The sequence below is a fragment of the Paralichthys olivaceus genome, chromosome 1 (assembly GCF_024713975.1).
Source record: "Paralichthys olivaceus isolate ysfri-2021 chromosome 1, ASM2471397v2, whole genome shotgun sequence".
Lineage (NCBI taxonomy): Eukaryota > Metazoa > Chordata > Actinopteri > Pleuronectiformes > Paralichthyidae > Paralichthys > Paralichthys olivaceus.
In genome coordinates, this window is record NC_091093.1 from 8091858 (window position 1) to 8111603 (window position 19746).

Sequence of the window (19746 nt, forward strand, 5' to 3'; positions counted from 1 at the left end):
AGGGAAAAAACAGGCCCAAATATGATGTTCTCAGGTGCAAGTGTAAGCAATTACTTTCTTTTTGAAAGGTTTTGTTTTAATTATGTTTAGAATGATGATGGAAAAAGTCTATGCAAATACATCGCAATCATGTGTAATTTGCAAAGAGACCTCCAGTGTGATGAGAAAAAATTGAAGGCCGCTCCCCCCGGTGTGACCTGTGTGCCCCTGCTGACTGCTGTTCCTCTCACTCTCTGTGAACAGTACACAGAGTGTAACCTGTCAAGTACAGTGTATGCAGCAGACATCATATGGTTGTTTAGAAAGCCAGATTCCTAAGAGTCAGATCAATGTGGGATGCTACCCTCAGTTTATTTTATGCTTATTTGACTTAAGAAAATGTTGTTGTGGAATAGAGCAATGTTAACACAATGTACAAACTAAAGTAAATCACATTTATACTGCTACTACTTCAACTAAAACCACCGCAGTTACTTCTACTTCTACTACTACTACTACACTACTACTGCTACTACTACGAATAATAATAATAATAATAATGATTATATAAATAGCACTTTTAACAATGATCAAAGTTAAAAGGAACAATATTTAAGAGTGAATTTTGTACACGTCTCTTCTACAAAACACTGCCTCTATGGACATTTTACAATTTGTTGTTCCCAAAGTTCAGACTGAGTTACAAAGGAAAGCTTGAAGGGTTTTGGTACCTGATTCATGGAATAATTTCCAGACTGATATTTAGTTTTAAAACCATGTCAAGTTGAACAAGTTCTTGTAAAATCTCTTGGGTCCAGGTTGTAAGTGTGCAAGTGTTTAATATGATCAAGTTTGAATTTGAATGTTATCAATTACTTTTACTGCTGAAGCTCTTTTGTAAAAGTGATTGCTTTTATGTCACTGGGACTAAACTGGTTAAATAAAGGCTTATAAATAAATAAATAAAACTTCCACCATTTAAGCGAATAATACTTTAAGGAGGAGCATAATAGAATGAGTCCACCTATAGGGTGACTTTGGGTAATGTGGGACATTAGGTTGTGTTGGACACCTAGGCTTTTTTTCCTTTTCTAACTAAATCAAATTTTGTTTGTGGTGTCTTCAAGCAACAAAATGTGCATTAAGTTGTTGAAAATGTGTTTTAGTTTTTTTTCTCCAAATATTTTTTAAGTTGTCCCACTTTATCAATCATGATCTTTTATGTGGCACACCATGCTTTTGGTAATCACTGAACATCTCTAAATGGGGAAATGTGCATTTAGGGACTGAAGCAAAACAATGATCAACTAAAGAGATGTAGCATATGATCTGTAGTTGTCAGACAGGAGTAAATGGTAAAAACAGTCTGTCCCAGTCTGTTTAAACTAATTGTCTGGTTATTTAACTGGCACATAATCAGTTTGCTCTCAAGGACAGAGATGATCTAAAAAGCACTGAAGAGTCGGTCCTGTGTTCTGCAGCCATTGGTTTCACTAAACACGTGGAGAAGACAATGGGCTGATTGATGATGGTGAGTCTCTCACCTGCAAGGACAGTTTGTTCACCCTGATAGAATGAAACATTACTGAATGGACAATCTGATATTGTTATTGTTGCTTGCTGTTGATTGAATTTTAATTGATTTAAAAAAAAAAACCAATTTGATACACCTTTAATAGAATGTTTTAATTTCATTTTATAGTTTCTTTATTTAAGATGGAGTTCTTTACAAAAATAAGTTAATAAGAACCAATGACATTTCCATGACTTGTATATGTTCTTATTGAGCTTTCTGTAATGTATGCTTGGAGATTCAGACTTTCTTTAAAGCCTAATACAAGTGTCCCAGATTACAACACGACCTGTGCCAGATTATCAAATACAGCCAGAAGTTTTCTAAGTTTCTCTTTTGGCACAAAGGATATAAAAGCTGTGTCATGTCTCCTGTGAGTATGATCTCTCCATTCTTTCCTCTGCTGTGGTTAGAAAACATCTGAAGGATGACAGAAAGGTGTAAATCTGTTGATCTAATGTGTGAAGTAAAATGCCCCGGATCTCCTGAATTCACCCTATAGCAAGAGGAACATTTAAAGAGCTGTTTCTTCTACGGATCGTTTTTTTGGTAACACGGGAAGTGAGAGTAACCAAGCAACTCCGTCGTTCCCATGGTAACAGTGCTTGCCTTGGAGGAAGTTTGTAGCGTCAGAAGTGAAGATGAGCGTCGGTTCGGAGGAATACATCTCAGATGCAGCCGTCCAGCAGCAACTGAGTTCTTCTGCTACACGTGTTAACCCTCCTGACGTTGCACCGGAAACTGAAACAGCTGTTTCACCGCTGATATCGGTCCAGCACACGTTAGCCAAATGGAGCTAAATAGCAAAACGAAGCGCTCTCACAAACACAACACGTGTGTGAGTGATAGAGTGATGCTCCTCACCCCCATGGTAAATATAACTTTCAACAGACCTCTGTTTCAGAGGACGTCAGCTAACTACTAAAAGTTGAGATGATCCCGTCTGTTTTTGTGTCCTATTCAATGCAACACAATTGATGTGCAGGTCAACAGCTGCAAGTTGCACCTCACACCTGACAGATCACTGGTGCTGGACCGAGCCCAGGTAGTGGTGAGTCAGCACAAACCACACATGCAATGGTTAACCGCTTGTTTCCAACGCTTCACCGTTTGTCGTGTTCACCATTTTACAGTCCGCCTCTCAAGATACTGTGAAAGACACACACGTGAATTCTTACCCAACAATGGATCGCTCCAACCAAGGTAACCATAACCCAGTCCACCCATTCACACACCCACCGTGAGATTCAACATTAGATTGTATTGTAATATCAATCATTTGGCTTTATTTATACAGCACCTTTCAAAACACAGTGACAAGGTGCTTTACAAGTTAAAAACTATTAAAAAGCAACTAAACTCTGAGAAACAATTTCAAAGCAACTTGAAGATCTCACAGACAGAGAAATTAAAAATGTCGAAGATGAGAAAAGAATGATAACATGATGAAAAAACGTTATTAAATGATTAAAATAGACAGATTAACACAAGGAAAAAGCACAGTAAAAATGGGTCTTTAAGAGAGATGTATAAGTGAATAAGGAGTTTATTCTTCCAAAGAGTGGCAGCCTTGACAGAAAAGGCCTGGTCACCTTTAGTCCTCAGTCGGGACTGTGGAACGGCAGTGTGAGGACCTCAGTTGACCTGGCACATATGGTGTCTAAAGATCGGAAATGTACTTAGGTTCAAGTCCAGTCCGGGCATTAAAAGGCAGCATTAAAATCAATTTGAAAAATTAAACAAATTCTGAAATTTACTGGAGGCCAGTTAGGAGGAGCTAAAATCTGAGTTCTATGTTATCTCTGTCTTTTAGAAGAGTTGGTGAAGAGTGTGGCTGCTGCATTGTGGACGAGCTGTAATTTATGTAGACTCTGTTGGCTCAGGCAGGTGACGAGAAAATTACAATAATCCAAGCCAGTGGAAGTGAAAGCATGAATAACAATATCCAGGTTTCTCCTCGATGAAAACATGCTGATCTTTGAACGTTTTCTGAGCTGCAGAAAATACGGCCGGACAACTGTGTTGACATGATTATTTAAGGTGAGGTCGTAATCAAAGGTGACACCAAGTTTTTTTTTACAATTTTACCCAATATTTTGAGCCAGAGAACCCAGGTGCTCTAAGGTGTTGACTGTGTCAGGGCCTCTCATCATTACCTCGGTCAATATTAAGCTGCAAGACCTTGTGGGCCATTCAGTATTTTACATCCACACTCATTAACTGTGATATCATCTCTGTAGGAACCTGGTTGCTTGCGTGCAGCCAGAGAACATTTGTCAAGACAACACCACCCGTGCCATCATTTGCCAGTGACTCTACAGATACTGAACATCATGATGTACCACCAGCAGCAGCTGCCGCTCTGAGTGGTTCGGCTGCATTTTCACATGCTGCACAAGACGGAAGCGACAAATCTAAGAGACCAACCCACAGCGCTCTAGCTGCATACTACCATAATGTCTTAAACCTTCCCAAGCCAGCTGGTAAATGTTGCAACATCACTTAACACATATTATGACATTAGGAAACTGTTTCTTTTGGATTTTGATATGTACAGTTTATAATATTCTCATGTATTGCACAGATTGTTATTCAATACACAGCATAACGTCTTTTGTTAATTCAGTGTGTAATGTCTCTGCCAGGTGGTTCTGGAGGATACTACAGTGCTGTTCCTGGTGTCCCTTTCACACAGTTGCCCTGGGACAGTTTTGAGTCCAATTTTCAACGCATTGACTTGGACAGGTACCTCTGCCCTGTTATTTACTTTGGTTGTAGTGTAGAACATCTTAGTTTAACTGGAAGTGGCTGTAAATGGGACAAAAAAACTGGAAGAATTACAAGCAGTGCAGACCACCAGACTTTCATCTAAATTCGCAAGTGCTTCAGGTAGCCACCAGGGAGCAGCATAGACTCAATTAAAACCCACCCCGTGTCTCCAATGATCAATGTTTGCTGACAAAGAATTGCCTTATTGGTGAGAGTTCAGAAACAAGTCAGTCAATATGTATATATTAAACATCTCTAATAGCTCATAGATAAAATGTCTTTCTAATGTCAGGAAGATGAATCGATGATCTGAATAAAACCTACATTGTGAAACATTTTTCTTTTCCAGGCGCTGTCTGCAGGAATGCCCGCAGCTGGGCATCATGGAAAAACTGCAGCTACTCAACCTCCAGCACAATCTAATAACAAGAGTCCAGCATTTGTCCCATCTGCAGCAGCTTGTTTTCCTGAACTTGTACGACAATCACATCTCTGAAATGACTGGCATTGAAGCTTTAAGTTCTCTCAGGATCCTAATGCTCGGGAAGAACAGGTTAGTTTTCATTACAGACACAGCAACAAGCACAGGAATGAAAGAACATGTCAGATTTGTCTGAATTGCCTCTGCTATATGTTGAAGGTATTACGGTTTAGTTCATATTTGTGGCAGAGCAGATACAACTTCATTGACAAATAATTATTTTTGTTCTTGAACAAATGTGAATTTAATGTGACATGCGGCAACACTTAAATATTACACAGTGGCCAAGCAACATCCTGAGAAAGTGTAAGTGTCGCTTGTATAATTTTTAATACATTTTGGATTTAGAGTTTTAATGATTTATTTAATCACATATATTTCATTGTTGGCCATTTTTATTTGAAAATGTCGACACAGTGGTTGTCACAAAGATCTTACAGATGCACATGTATTCCACAGTTATAAACATGACACTCGTCTTTTTAGACTTACTTCCACGGTCAGGTGCAGTTTCCGAAAAGAATTCTCTTCATATTCCATTGGCATTTTTCAAGAGACCAGAGCCTTTCATCATGAACTGTAACTTGATCTGAATCTATACGGACGCTCCTGAACAATAAGTCACTGTACACTACTGTAAGTTCAGTATCCTCGGGGGAATGTAACCTTTTGATACGCTTTGATCCCCCCCCCATCACTCACACACGCACTCTACCAAGTGGCTTAGCCTGGTACAGTCATGAGAGCTGAAATGTTATTGATTGACTTGTGACAATATGTATTTCATGTACATTTTATATCAATTCTTCCTGATGCTTCTCAGAATCCAGAAGATCTGTTGCCTGGAACGCCTGTCCAAACTGAATATCCTCGATTTGCATGAGAATCAGGTACCACACTCCCACCTACAGCGTGTGTGCGTGCGTGCGTATGTGTGTGCGTGCGTGTGTGTGTGTTCAGTCTTGTTCAGACACCCATACTGTGAATGGATTAACAATTTTCAGCTGCAAAGTTCCATAGAAGTGGACTTTCTCCTCTTCCTCCTCCACACTGTTGATAACTGCTGGGTTGTTATGTGAGACGCAGTTCTCTGAATGATAGAGTCATAAAGACCCGACAGCGGGAAACCAAGCAGCCGTGACAATTGATGTAGTCATGCTACGTCTAAACCCTTCATCTTAGTTGACTGACCTATAAAGGGATTTCTACCCAGGGCACTCGTATTAGCTGAATTGTCCAGTTGTTACTGTCAAATGAAACTTTAAATAGTGCAGCTCTATTTTGTAGATCCTAAACACTCTTGGGAACATGTAGGTCATGTCCTGGAATCACTGTGTCATATTTAAGCCAGAAATCATATTGGTATTAAAATCATTCTCTCACCTAGGGGCTTGTCTTTAGCATGTGATTTAGTTCACAGCACTGTGAGTGAACAAAGGACTGTAAATCATCAGAGTCTACTCCCACATCCACTTTCTCAGTGACCCCAGTATAAGTCATTCAACAGGCACATTTTAGTTCTGCGCTCTTGCAGTTTACAGGCACACCTCAGTAAAACAAATGCAGTCTAATAAATCCAGTAAATCCTGCGTCCATCAGAGTTATAATGTTTTGTATTTCAGCAAAGTGTTGATTCAACTTTATCTGAGTTTTGGAGGCTGCAGTTTGCGCTGCTCTTAAATTCTATTGCATTATATAGATACATGTTTCTATATGTTTTTTCAACAGATACACCTCTTTGTATAACACAATACATTTCAGCAGCATTGCTAACTAGAAAGGCTTTGAAAGGATTTACCAATTCATCACCATTTTGCATATTGAGATCAGATATATATACCATGTACACAGTTTTAATCTGCAAACTGCTCACAAAACATAGGTAAAATATCAATTCTCTTATATATCTGAAATTAATTATTTGATACCATACAGTAACTGAAAAAAAATCACCCCCCTAAAAATATTTATTTTGATTCACAAAATCTGAATCATTATCCACCTGTTCATACACATGCCTGATTCTCTTCATAAAGATCTTTGCATTATGTCTTGAGAAAGTTGAGACTTGAGAAAGTCAAAAGACAATCTCACGGTGTTAAAGAAAGAAAGAAAAAAATCCTGGATCCCTGAATTTAGTGGATTCTTCTTGGATGTATATATAATTTTTGTGTAATCTTGCTTAAAATCAATCGAACGGAGGTAATTGCATCTTCCAAAACTAACATATGGTTGTATAAAAGCCTGAGTAAAACAATTTCAATCAAACTTGAACCTTCTCACCTTCATGAATGTGGGATTTATTTCAGGGCTGCTGTGTTAGACTGCATTAGACTTAAGCTGCAGTAGGTGTAACTAACAAGCTGCCAACAGAGAGTAAGTTCACAGCATTGGCAGTGGTTTTCAGCTGTGGCAGATTAGACTACTCTGCAATGAATTTGAGTATCCATGTATTATTAGGTGCTGTTTGCTCAGCCTCTACAGCAGGGCCTGGCTCACTGATATCAAAAGCCAGAGAAATAAAAAATAATGCAAGTAACCCAGATGTTAGGTGAGGATTCTAGCAGCACTTGCCATAAAAAAAAGAAGAAAGAAAACAATAGGATAGAAAAGTGTCCCTTAGTCAAATCAGTGTTTTGCCAGCAGTCTGCCTCCACCCCCTCCTCAGAGAGCAACTCCAGACCTCTCTAATGTTGGCTCCTCTTTACACGAGCAAGGGTCCCAATTACTATTCAGTGACTGTTCAGTGTTATGTTATTTTCCCTCACACAGGATGCTTTGTTGCCTTAAGCTCTGTGCATTGGCTCTATTTCCTACATCTACATCTGTACAGTGAATTTAAACATCACTGATAATGTGACAATTAAGTGAGTGACTTTAGAACGAGGTAATAAATATAACCTTTCATGCTGTCTTCGCTGGTAATGAAAGCACATTGTATATATAGGTAGCCATTTGTTGAAAGGTGCCTCTTGAGTAGCAGATGATAAAGCTATTATTCTGCGCAGGTTTCTTTTCAATCACTTAAACAACTGTTCAATCGACTTTCTTCAACATTTTCCAAACTTGCCAGAGACCTGACCACCCAAACGTTATCACTGCGATGATAATACAAGATGATGAGGTGAGGGAATTCAGCAAGGGGGAATAATAGGCAAATGAATTCAAATAATGTTGAAGTCATGGTTATTTTACCCACTCAGGTTGTTGTCAAGTTTCTGTCGTGCACATAACACCAGCTGCTTGTCCTCTTTCCTTTGGTTTGCTCGCTCCAACCACAAGTAGTACATCACTGTCATCCAATCACTCCCGACCTTTTTTTTTTTCACAATCTTTTCACTCATTTTTATTTCTTTAGGAGGATGCTGTTTCATTTCCATTTTTTTTTAGGACTATTCAAAAGCAGATATTCTCTTTGGGAGTGTGCATTCACTCAGTCTGAGTGAGAAGGGATGGGGCTACAGTACAAAGTGACCTGACCTTGTTGGATAACCTTTTTTTGTCCACATGATTTTTTACTAGTTTCACAAAGATCTCCACAGAAATCCTCTTCTCTCTCAGATTCTGCTTACATATTTATTAAAATGAAATCATATAACTGTAGCACAGATCAAAGACTAAAACCACCTTACTATATTCTGCATGCCTGACCTACAGCATTCATGATGTGAAATACAAGATCCTCAAATATCTTCAGACGGGTTTATCCAAAGTCTACTAAGGTTTGTGTAGAGACACTGTGTCTTGACAGATATTTGATATAAAGGCGCCTGTCCCGTGTCCATCAGGGAAGCCAAAGTCTGGCTCTCAGATGATGTTGTTTAAATCTTTGCGAGTGTTTTTGCTCATATTAGTACATACAGTGATAGTTCACTGCACACGTGGTTACTTTACATCTTCTGATATTCAAAGCAGAAATCATCACAAGTCTGGGTCTGTTCCTTTTGAAACGCTGTCGTCCTGTTAGTGTGTCATGATAATGTGTTGACTGAGGGTGTTCACTCCTGTGAGACCATATACACAACTATTGTAAAGCCTTTGAATGCAGCGTGATGATCTCACTCTGTAGTGTCCAGCACCAGATGAGACTGTATTACTGTTTATACTCAAATTCTTTTAACAATGCTGCTCACTGCATATGTTCACATGTGGTCAGTAGACAGAACCCTCTTTAGTTAAAGTTACTATCCATTTTGTCAAACTGACAATAGTCTGTGTCTTTAGGTGTCATACAACACACAACTGACAGTTGGACACACTTCCTATTGTGCCTGTAAGAGCTATTGACTGTAATCTTTGACGTGGCTCAAGCAAAGAATAAGATTCAGAACCTTATCACTAATAGGAAGAAACTGTTTAACAGTATCTCAGTGAAAACAAGTTACAATACCAGCATCTATACTGTTAAAGGAAAAGATTGTAGGTATCTGTATGCAGTGTGAAATATGCTTCTCTACAGATTAAATAATACTGGACATTACACACAGTTAGTGAAATATTTTTAACATAATTTACTGAGTGAAAACTAGTAAATAAGAAAACAAAATAAAAGTATATATATTCACAGTTCCAGAGCATTTTGTTCTAACTTTGTTACCTTGCAAATGATCTTTAAATACCAACAGAAAAGGCAATTTTTACATTTCCGTACCTTTCTGTTTTTGCACAGCATCAGATTGGTGTGAATTGCTTCATAGAGTGAGGGAGATAGCACACAAACAAGGTTGCAGTTCTCAAGCAGTTACTCAGTGATTAACTGAAAGCCTGCGTCACAAACTCATAGGAATGTCAAGTTTGACAGATGGTTGCATTTTCCAGGCAGACATACATATTACTGAGTTTACGCTAATATATTGTATGTGTCTGTGTTCCTCCCAGCCAGAGTCTGAAGGTTTTCACATTGTCCGTAAGTCTTTCTTGTGTGAACGCAATATCTCAAGAACACCCTCAGGAAATTACTTCAAATTTGGTGAAACATTCACTTGGACTAAGATAAACTGATCAGAACTTGGTGGTTGATGGTCAAAGGTCCCAGTGAGCAAATGTTCTTGTGACTGTGATGTTTTAGGAACACCCATAGGGAATTTCATTACATCTGGGACAAACATTCCCTTGGACCCAACGACCTGATAAAATGTGGAGGTCAAAGGTCAAGGTCACTGTGACCTTACAAACATGGTTTTGGTCTTGTGAACCAATGGATCTCATGGACACCTTGAGGTACTTTCTTTAAATTCGCTTGAAGGCTAAAGGTCAGGGTCATATGAGTATTGAAAAATTATTATATAGACTGAAACTCCACTGGTTGTTGGAGGCAGAAAAGTGTTTTTTAAACCTTTGTTTCTAGTTTAAACCAGATTTCATTGTTTGACTCTTATTAAAATTTCTATGGTATTTCACCTATTTCACATCATTATGTTTTGACAGAATCCTTGAATCCTTGATAATTGTTTGTCCTTACCTTCACATGTACAGTGTGCACTACAGAGGGTAAACACATCATCCCCTTTGGGGAACAGCCCCTGGGAATTTATAAGAAACTGTGTCATAATGACAGAGGCTCCTAAATTATCTCCCCCAGAGAGAGAGAGAGTGAGAGAGAAGAAGGGAGAAGGCAGGCAAGAGTTCACCACAGTTTGAACCTGAGCAGTTTGTTTGTTATTATAATTTGAGAAGTCAAACAGGAGTCAGGGCTTAATGTAACTCACTTTAAATCCGTCATTTCAAATCTTACCAAGTGATACAGATAGTCTAAGTGAAGGGGTTCACATGAGGAATGTGAGAGGTATGGAAGCGCCATTTCTGTTTCAGTGTCAACTGCAGAAGGAGTAGCCTCGAGCATTGCAAAGAAAGGAGAACGCTGCTTTTGGGGTTTCTTTCACCCCTCAACATTAAGCTGCTGCAGGCTAAAGAATTCTAAACGAATTTAATCAGATTATCCTCAAGTACATGGCCTGAATGTGAGAGTGAGCACTGAATGTATACAATTCAACTGTGTTATGCTGTGCTGGTCCTACCTCCCTCTGTGTCACTCTACATGTAGAATATGATTATCTAGATCTGCTCTCTGACACAACACTCTGTCTTTACTGTGCTCTCCTGCAGATCTGCAGGATGGAGAACATTTCTCACCTGAGTGAGCTACAGGTGTTGAACCTGGCAGGAAACAACATCTCCAGAGTGGAAAATCTGCAGAACCTCGACTGCTTGACTGAACTTAACCTGAGGCACAACTGCATCTCTTTTGTGGTAAGGGGCCCCTTCTCCAATCAGTGACCGCTTCAAGCATTTTATTCACTGCATATTCAATTAACTACAAAGTCATACAGAGAAAGAGGCACCGACTGTTCAGTGAACACAATCTTATTTTAATTCAAGGCTGAATTTTCATTTAGGAGGTTCTGTTTTCTCCTATTTGAAAGTGTATGGTAGATTTAGAAATATTTTAAAAATGTTATACAAGGTAACCACAATATATTTGCAGGATACAGTCAATACAGAATAAATGACTTTTGTATAGGCTGCTCCTATAACAGGATTTAACTAATTTGTTTGCACATGTCTTATGTGATGATGTGCATTGAGGCAGCTGTTTACATGCATCATTCACATGTATTGGCTCAATGTTAATTCAAATCTAGTACAAGATGGTATACATGGTAAATGGTTCATTTATATAGCGCTTTATAGTCACAGAGATCGGCAGGTTTTTGTCATTCACCATTTCACACACACATTCATACAGCGCGTCTATGATCAGCACCTTTTTTACAATGAGAAGGCAATTTTGGGTTCAGTATCTTGTCTAAGTGCATTTGGGCATGGCATAAAACAGAATGAGGAAGACTGGGGTACAAAGACTGGGATTGAACCCCAAACCTTCTGGTTAAAGGATGACCCATATAATTATATTATATATATATATATATATATATATATATATATATATATATATATATATATATATTACAACATCCAGTGGTTTGACAGGTGTGTAACATCTTGTGTGCCAATTAAGTTCCTGCCACAAACACTCACACAGATCCTGACAACTGGTCCTTGGAAAAAAAAAAAGTTCCTCACAGGATGAAGGGGCTGGTGTTGTGCTTCATCTTTCATTTAATATCATTCCTCTGGACCAGGTCCTCTGGATGGTTCCTGTTTCCTCTCTTATGGGATCACATGTAGCAGTTTTCGCTGTCACAAAAAAACAAACAGAAAAATTACATCAATAGAATCTTTGTTAGGAACTCTACGGTGTGTGTGTGTGTATCTCACTGGCGTTACCTAGAGAGACGTAGCTCATTATCCACAACCTCCCACCGACTCTCTGGCGCAGATAAAAAGAAACTGGATATTCTAAACATGGAAATTCACTTCCCTTGGTTACTATAGTTTTAATCTGATAAACAGAGCAGCGCATGCCAAAACAGGCCCCTTCATTTGTATGCAAATCCCCTCAGCCCTTTCCTGCTTTTTGGGGTAGAAAATACAAACTGAATCCAACATTGTGTTGTGTGAAACCTCTTCCCGTCACTCAGCTTGTCCTCTGCCTCCAAGTTCTGATCAAGAACCACTTCCAGCCCTAATTATTGGATGCAATGTTTTATTTGATACATGGGCGGAAAAAAAAATACTACCCCTCAGCAGATTCTTCAGTCTCTGTCATTAGAGGTATTTGCTGCCAAGTGCACAAAATAAATAATCATCCTCCAGGTGTCCAGGTTTTTTCCTGAAGAGAAGTCAGATGAAAAGTAGAAACCAAAAGAAAAATTGTCCCCTGAAATCAGATTTCAGATGGTTATATACTTGGCCCAGTTATTAAATAAATGCATTCTATCTATGTTTAAGTGAACATTACAATTCTAGACACTCCTTGCATTTGCGTACTGATGTTTGTAATGCATCCAGTAGTGCAAGTTTTAGGATATTTAATGCATATATATACTTTTCGTATTTAACCTACTTCATTAGACTGTTGTATGTGCTCATCAAATACCTTCAGTGTAATCCACACCATTTTCATATCCGAAATTGATTTCTATCTAAAGGTCCAGTGTGTAAGATTTAGGTGAAAGGGATCGATTGGCAGAAATTGAATATAAATAATAATAATCCTCATGATGTTTTCACTAGTGTGTTTCATCAAAATTGTATGCATGGTTGTTTTCTTTACCCTAGAAGGGGCCATTTATATTTGAATACTTCATATTTACATCAAGGGGGTCCTCTCTATGGAGGCCGCCATTTTTTTAACAGTAGTCCAGACTGGACAAACTAAACACCTTTTGAGTTTTTATGACAACTGAAGTCCACCACAGGTTCTCTTTCATGTTTCGAAGGGGAGGGTGATGTGAGGGGTGTTCAGCTGCAACATGCAATTTCAACACTAGATATCACAAAATTCTACACACTGTACCTTTAATTTTTTTCTGTTTTAATATAAATGACACTTTTATAATAACACAATAACTTATTACACATTAGTGATTCATCCCATATTGACAGGAACATGTTTGCTGTTTACACTTGCTCTTCACATCTAGAGATCCTGTGGCAGTCAGTAAGTCATGCATTTTACAGGTGTGGCAGCAGCAACAGTCAGTTTTATAAAACAGCAAAAGTTAAAAGTTTCCATCAGAAAGAGACTATGAATCAGCATTTTATTCGATGGACTTGTCTTCTTGCGGGTCAGTATTGGGTCAAGCAGCATCATGGTTGAAAATGTAAAAAAAATACTGTAATGTTCTTCCACATTTTTGAGAATTTTCTGTTCTACATTTTATATACATGCTGCCTCAAAGTTGTCTGGAAAATAATTGAATTTAATAAAACATTTGCCACTATACAGTTACAGCAATAATACTGTAAGTAATGCCCTAGATGCAAAAATATTTTTTTTTAAAGTCGAAAATTAAATTTCTTGCAAAAAAAGAAGCCTTAAAAGTATAAAACTGTCTTAAATTCAGATTGTATAAGTCGTTTAGCAGCACGTTTATTTGGAACTAGTAAATGTTTACTTTTGTTGTGTATTTCCATCACATGTTTAGTCTTAACTTTAACTTCAAGTGGTATTAAAAAGTGGTCTTAATAAGTCTTTTGACTTATAAGTCTTTTGAACGTTTAACTTGTTTATAGCTGTAGACACACTCTTTACGGGCCGAGAACATGGAAATGTTACAAAGAGAAAATCAATCCTCTGTAACCAAAAGTCCAAGAGGAAATCTATGTGACTTGTGTTTCTAGTGCACAAAAGCAGAGGCTGACAAGCTGACATCTCAAGTCTGTGTTATTCAAAGAGCAGCCACGCAACACAACAGCGTAGAGTCTTTGAAACCCCCTCAGCATCCACATGTGCCTGTGTCTTTATTTGAGCAGCTTCCCTGCCCTTTTGTGTTGTGTGTTGTTGCATGCAAAGGAGACAACAGTGATGAGAGGTAGTTGTGTGTTTGTCGAGTAATGTATCTACCAGAGCTAAGTATGAGTGTGAAAAACATAGTCACGCAAGCTGTCAGGGAGAAGAGGGTGGAGCAGGAATAAAGAGGTGAAGGCACGGGCACACAGACACATAAATACACCCCTGCAGGCAACAGACACACACACACACACACACACACACACACACACACAGAGCTACAAAGCTGTGCCGAATCTCACATCAGACGCCGTCCGCTGGTTGGTTCTGATCAATCTGTTTTTTTAAATGAGACTACATTGGTGGGCGATTGTTATGCAGCACATCAGCTCAGTGATGACATCATCCTGTCTGAGAAAGGGCTGCTATATTTAGTTGCAGACAGCGTGCAGTGGCTGCCTCTTCACCAGCATCCATACAGGGCTGGGCAGGGACAGGGACTTAGTGAGGTGGAGGGTCAGTATTAGTCAGGACTGGATGGTGTGACTTGCATTTTATTTTATTTTTTACAAGTAAAGAACGCAATCCTGTATTGCTGTTTTACACCGAATAGCATTATGCAGCTAAGAAAAAAATAATCAACACTCAACTGTAGCCTTGATGTATATAATAACTTTATTCACCATGTTGAATTATTGTTCCTGAGAAGAATTATTATTATTATTGAGCACAGCAACAGTATTACAAGTGTCCATGGATCTCGTTTCTGTTCTTGTGTTGTGAATTCAACATTGATTGTAAACTAGTGTTCAGCAGAACTCTTCTCTGAAGAGATACAGGAGGAAGAGTTTTGGAGAAAAGTCAGACATGTTTCTTCGGGTGTGCTCAGTGTCTTAAAGTGAAAAGTTGGGAGACATCCATCTTGTTGATGACTAATGTTAAAGAAACGCGCGGGTAAATCTCAATTTATTTGTCATATTGGCATTAAGCTCTGGCTTCAGGCCTTCTCACCATTAGCTTGTCACTAATCAGCTGAATTTGAGACATGTTTCCTTTGTTAGCTGACTGCGTTCAGCCAAAATATTCCACTGTAATGAGTTGACTGGCTTAAAGGTGTGATTCAGATTTTGTTGGCTTCTGGTGGCAGTTTTACCATTCAGACACAAGACTGGTATCAATCTTCTCATGTAATTTTCAGAATGAAAATCAACCCAGTGGGTGTATGGTGAATTACACATTGAAAAGTAACAATTCATTCTAGCTTATAGGATATGAAATTGATTTATATATATTTTATCAACTAAAATGATCTAATTAACTATCTTAAATTCCAAAGATCAAGCTTCAAACACTGAAACATACAACAATGGCTGTCTCCATCATTGCTCCTGTTGCCATACATTGTACAACAGTCGGCATGTTGGCTGCTAGGATATGTAACTGGATGTGTGGATTGGGTTTGTTGCACTTGTGTGACTAATGTGATGCTGCTGCTGTGTGGTACTGTTCTCTGCAGAGAAGCTAGCATAGCTTTAATGCTAAGCCGATATCCCATTTTAATAGAGACTGGCAACAGTGCTGAACAGTGCTGTGGGGCGGTGGCTGCAATATGGGCGGATGTTGACGCAGCTCATTCAGACTGCTGCTGGGCGTGTCCTATCAGCTTCCATGTGCATCACTGGCCACACACACAGATGTACATGCAGCACAGACCTTGAAACCACCTAACATGATTCCCCCCACACTGCCATCTGATTAGCTGAAGTCATCTGGGTAGTGATACTGCCCACACCCATGTGAGTGCTCTGGAGCCTGCCAGCTGGCCAGCTGCTGCTCTTCACCCCTTACACTTCGATAAGTGCGGCATTGATTTTGTTGCTGCGTCTACCCGACAAAGAAACACCCCCCACCCCAGCCAGTTCCCATCTCATCCTCACCATTGTTCTTGGGAGAGGAAATACAGCAGCTGGTGGGCGTTCATCTGTATGTATATGGGTTTCAGTGAGCTTTTCGAGTCAGCCTCCTGCAGCAGGGAATCTCTGCATTAGCGCAGCTCTGCTCTCCCTCCCTTCCCCCTTTCTCTCACACACACTTTCTCTCCCCTGCCCCTCCTCTCCATGTGCAGACAAGGCAGCATGCTCTATGTGTGTGTGTGTGTGAGTGTGTGTGTGTGAGTGTGTGTGAGTGTGTGTGTGTGCGTGCGCAGGGTGGATGGGGATGCTGTATGCTGGTGCCGAGAGCTGCAAGGTGACTGAGGGAATGGAGAGGGATACAGAGCTCTGACGACAGTGACGATGCAGTGCCCTCTTCCCATCCACCTTTTCACATCCCTCCATATCTATCTCTCCCCTCTCCCTCTTTCTCTTTCTCTTTCTAGACTGAGGTGGACCGCCTGCCCTGCTTGCAGCGCCTCTTTCTCAGCTGCAACAACATCACCAGGTAAGAGCTCACAGCGCTTAACTCCCTCATGCCCGCAGTGCAGGAACAGGGATGGTGGCTGGACAGTGCCACGTCCCCCTCCCTTGGCTCCTGGCTGGGCCTGGCCAACAAACCGCATGCAGAACACACTCACACAGAAACATGCAGAGACACGCACAGGTTTGCTTTAGTGGGCAGTGTCTGTAACCTAAAAAAGAACAACCTGGAAGTGTTCTTTGTTTTTAGAAATTATCATGCTGTAACCTAAGAAATGGGTGTGACTATTTTTTTAAGTTCTGCAGACAACACAGTGGCAGGACGAGGTGAAGGTTGCTAATTTCCACAGGAAATTAAAGAGAGATTAGAGGGTTGAGTGAGTTCAGGAGCAGCACAGCTGGATAAGGGTGTATAGATGAAGAGATGAGAGCCGTGTTTTGTTCCTCACACTTTTTCCAATATCTCTCTGTTAGCTTCGCTCAGAGCCCAGCAATAGAAATGTCATAGAGTTAACTTGTTAAAGCTGCATAGACTGTTCATCAGCCTCCTTGAGCGTAGTCACTTCATGCTGTGATAGATCCGACCTGACGTTTAAAACACAGCCCTGTTGTTCGGGTGCCTGTATGTATCTGACACGCTGTCACAGAGAGGACCATGATACAAAAATCAACAACAAATTATCACTTTGGGCTCTGAAACTTCTCAGATCATTACACGGTGACAGCTTCTTCAAAGTACAATATATATACAGTGTATTTTAATCAAATTTTGATTGTATGTATTTTATTCTCCATGGTATTCTACATTTAGTAAATATAATCTTAATAATTGCTACTCTTTTCAATTTTATAATGGTAGCATAGAAACCTGGTGCCTTTTTGAAACTCATCAATGCTGATAGGAGAAGACTTGTGCTCTGTTGCTAGGTAGAGGGACAGTCCACATGCGTTTACTTGGTGCAGTCAGTTTGGCCAGTTGAGGATGTTGGGGTTAAAAAATCCCTCGTCATTATATCACTGAATATAATACTGCATTTTTAATTTATAATGCCTGACAGCAGAAAAGAACTGATGTAAATCAGTAGATAAAAGATGCAGGTGTTGTAGTGCCACTATGAAGTTGGAGGCTACGCAGTTTTTGACCCCACCCCACTCTGAACACACAACATTCACACTGATATTCACTCCTCATTGCACCTCTGACAGCGTCCAGGGACTGGTGTAGAGAGAATTTTCATTACTATTGAACAATTTTATTGGAATAACAACTCCCAAGAGAGCATAAGTGATTGCGACGAATGCAAAAATGTGGCAAATTATGTATGAGATGCACCATTTCCATCTCTCTATGTTTCGAATGTGTTTTGTATTTATAGTTTGTAATGTCCCATTGTAGTTCTTTCTAAATCATACAGATATTAACACACTATAATGGAACTACAAACAACATCAATGTTGAACTGTTATCTGAGCCTCCAAACACCCATCTTCAATTTTGGTTCGACTCCTGGATCTCTGATATTCCTTCACATCAGTCGTACTTGAAAATAGTTAGTGAATTTCATTCATTACGGTTTTAAAAAGTCTAAAATTTTGCTTATTTAAACCTGCAGGAACCCTGAAGATAGGAAGAAACACTATCATATGACTATCATAATTGATATTTGAGTTGTGAAATTTTGCTCTGCATTTGTTGGAGCTACAACATTGTCCCCTGATGGTTGTACTTGTTTTAATAGTTCAGAAAGGCTAATATATGGGCCTCGTGTGCATCCAAACAAACCTCTGGCTAGGTTCAGGCACGGTGCAGTGTAGAAGTTCCAAGCAAATGATTTATCAAGGTTATTATCACAAATTAACAATTAAATATCTCCAGTGCCTGACATGGCATGACTGTGCTTTTTCATGTATCCTTTTGCCGAAGGCTGATATCATCAGTGTAGCGGATCTGTCTTCGTTGCCTCCTGAGTAATGTCAGGCTGCCACTGTGCCTTCAAATTACTACTACTACTACTTGTTTTAGCTTAGCGGTAAAAGCCAAGATTGAAAGTTTAAGAATCTGAGGATAAACAGAGGACGTTGTCTTGCTTGACTTACCCAGAGGATGACTCAAGCTTCCCAGTACTTATTTAGGTCAGCATGCCTCTCTGTCATTGTCAAGCCCTCTTCCTTTTGGAAAAAAAGTCTCATTTAAAATGTACTTTCTTCGTTTGCAGTTTTGATCAGCTAGCCTGCATCGGAGAGTCACGCTCTCTTTCTGAGCTCACCCTGGATGGGAATCCTGTAGCCCTGAAGACATGGTACAAGCAGGCCGTCCTGCGCTGTGTGCTTCATCTGAGACAGCTGGACATGAAGCGCATCACAGTAAGACCGGATTGATTAACTGTGTCTGTTTACAATAGGAAAACTGTGCCAAATTGTACTAATTACTATATGGCTGGTAGGTTTAGATTTAGTTTTAAGCTTAGTTAAACTTCCTTCCAGGTATTTTCATTTCTGCATGTTAGATACAGTGATCACAAAACCACAAACTGGGACCATGATGTGATGTGACAGTTTTCATCATGCTACAAACGAGAGATAGATGCAGATGTCTGGCTCTGTATATTGTTATAGTTGATGTAATTAATACGTCACTGAGAACAAATGTTCTCATGATTTCACAGGTCTAAACTAAATAAACAAAACCTCAGAGGCAGACTCCCATTCACTGCCAATGGGGCATCTCTAAGCTCCTGTGTATCTTGATGACAATATACTCTTTATTCTTTTGTTCTCTGTTATTGGCATAGCATTCATCATGCTTTTGGTTGCATATTAAAGGCAAAAATGTGTCAGTGACTAAACTGAGATCATGAACAAAGCATTTAAAATACACTGTAAAATAGATCTATAAAAACAGTGTGTGTACTTCATGCATAAACGTGAAGTCATTGTGTTTCATACACTGTGCCAACAAAGTGATACAGTGCATATCTGCATGCTTTTAGAGGCGGCAGGGAGCAGTCAAGCAGGGAGCACCCAGGTCTGAGCTTGTATTTTAAAGGAATCTGAAAGAGCACCACACACCTTGCCCTCAGAACATTCTGTTAATATTTAAAAAAAACCCTCATAACCCCAATTTCAACATGTTTTTACTTGAATTTTAAGGAACAGGCAGGTTTTCACGACCTAA

General features: G+C 39.5%; 1 protein-coding gene across 3 annotated transcripts in view; it reads left to right on the top strand.

Annotated features, from left to right (window-relative positions):
• Positions 1-2165: 2165 nt before the first annotated feature.
• The window catches only part of LOC109624731 (leucine-rich repeat-containing protein 49), a 36888-nt gene continuing 19307 nt past the window's right edge, over positions 2166-19746 (top strand). Inside the window, exons 1-10 of one of the 3 annotated variants that reach the window (XM_020079603.2) lie at positions 2166-2423; positions 2538-2603; positions 2686-2755; positions 3793-4035; positions 4198-4297; positions 4671-4874; positions 5626-5692; positions 10908-11051; positions 16535-16596; positions 18788-18935. In XM_020079603.2, coding sequence (XP_019935162.2) covers positions 2343-2423; positions 2538-2603; positions 2686-2755; positions 3793-4035; positions 4198-4297; positions 4671-4874; positions 5626-5692; positions 10908-11051; positions 16535-16596; positions 18788-18935 — 1185 coding nt within the window. In that variant the 5' untranslated portion in view covers positions 2166-2342. Of the gene's footprint in view, positions 2424-2537; positions 2604-2685; positions 2756-3792; positions 4036-4197; positions 4298-4670; positions 4875-5625; positions 5693-10907; positions 11052-16294; positions 16405-16534; positions 16597-18787; positions 18936-19746 lie in introns of those variants that run through there. The other 2 variants (XM_020079604.2, XM_069510908.1) reach the window with 2 other exon arrangements.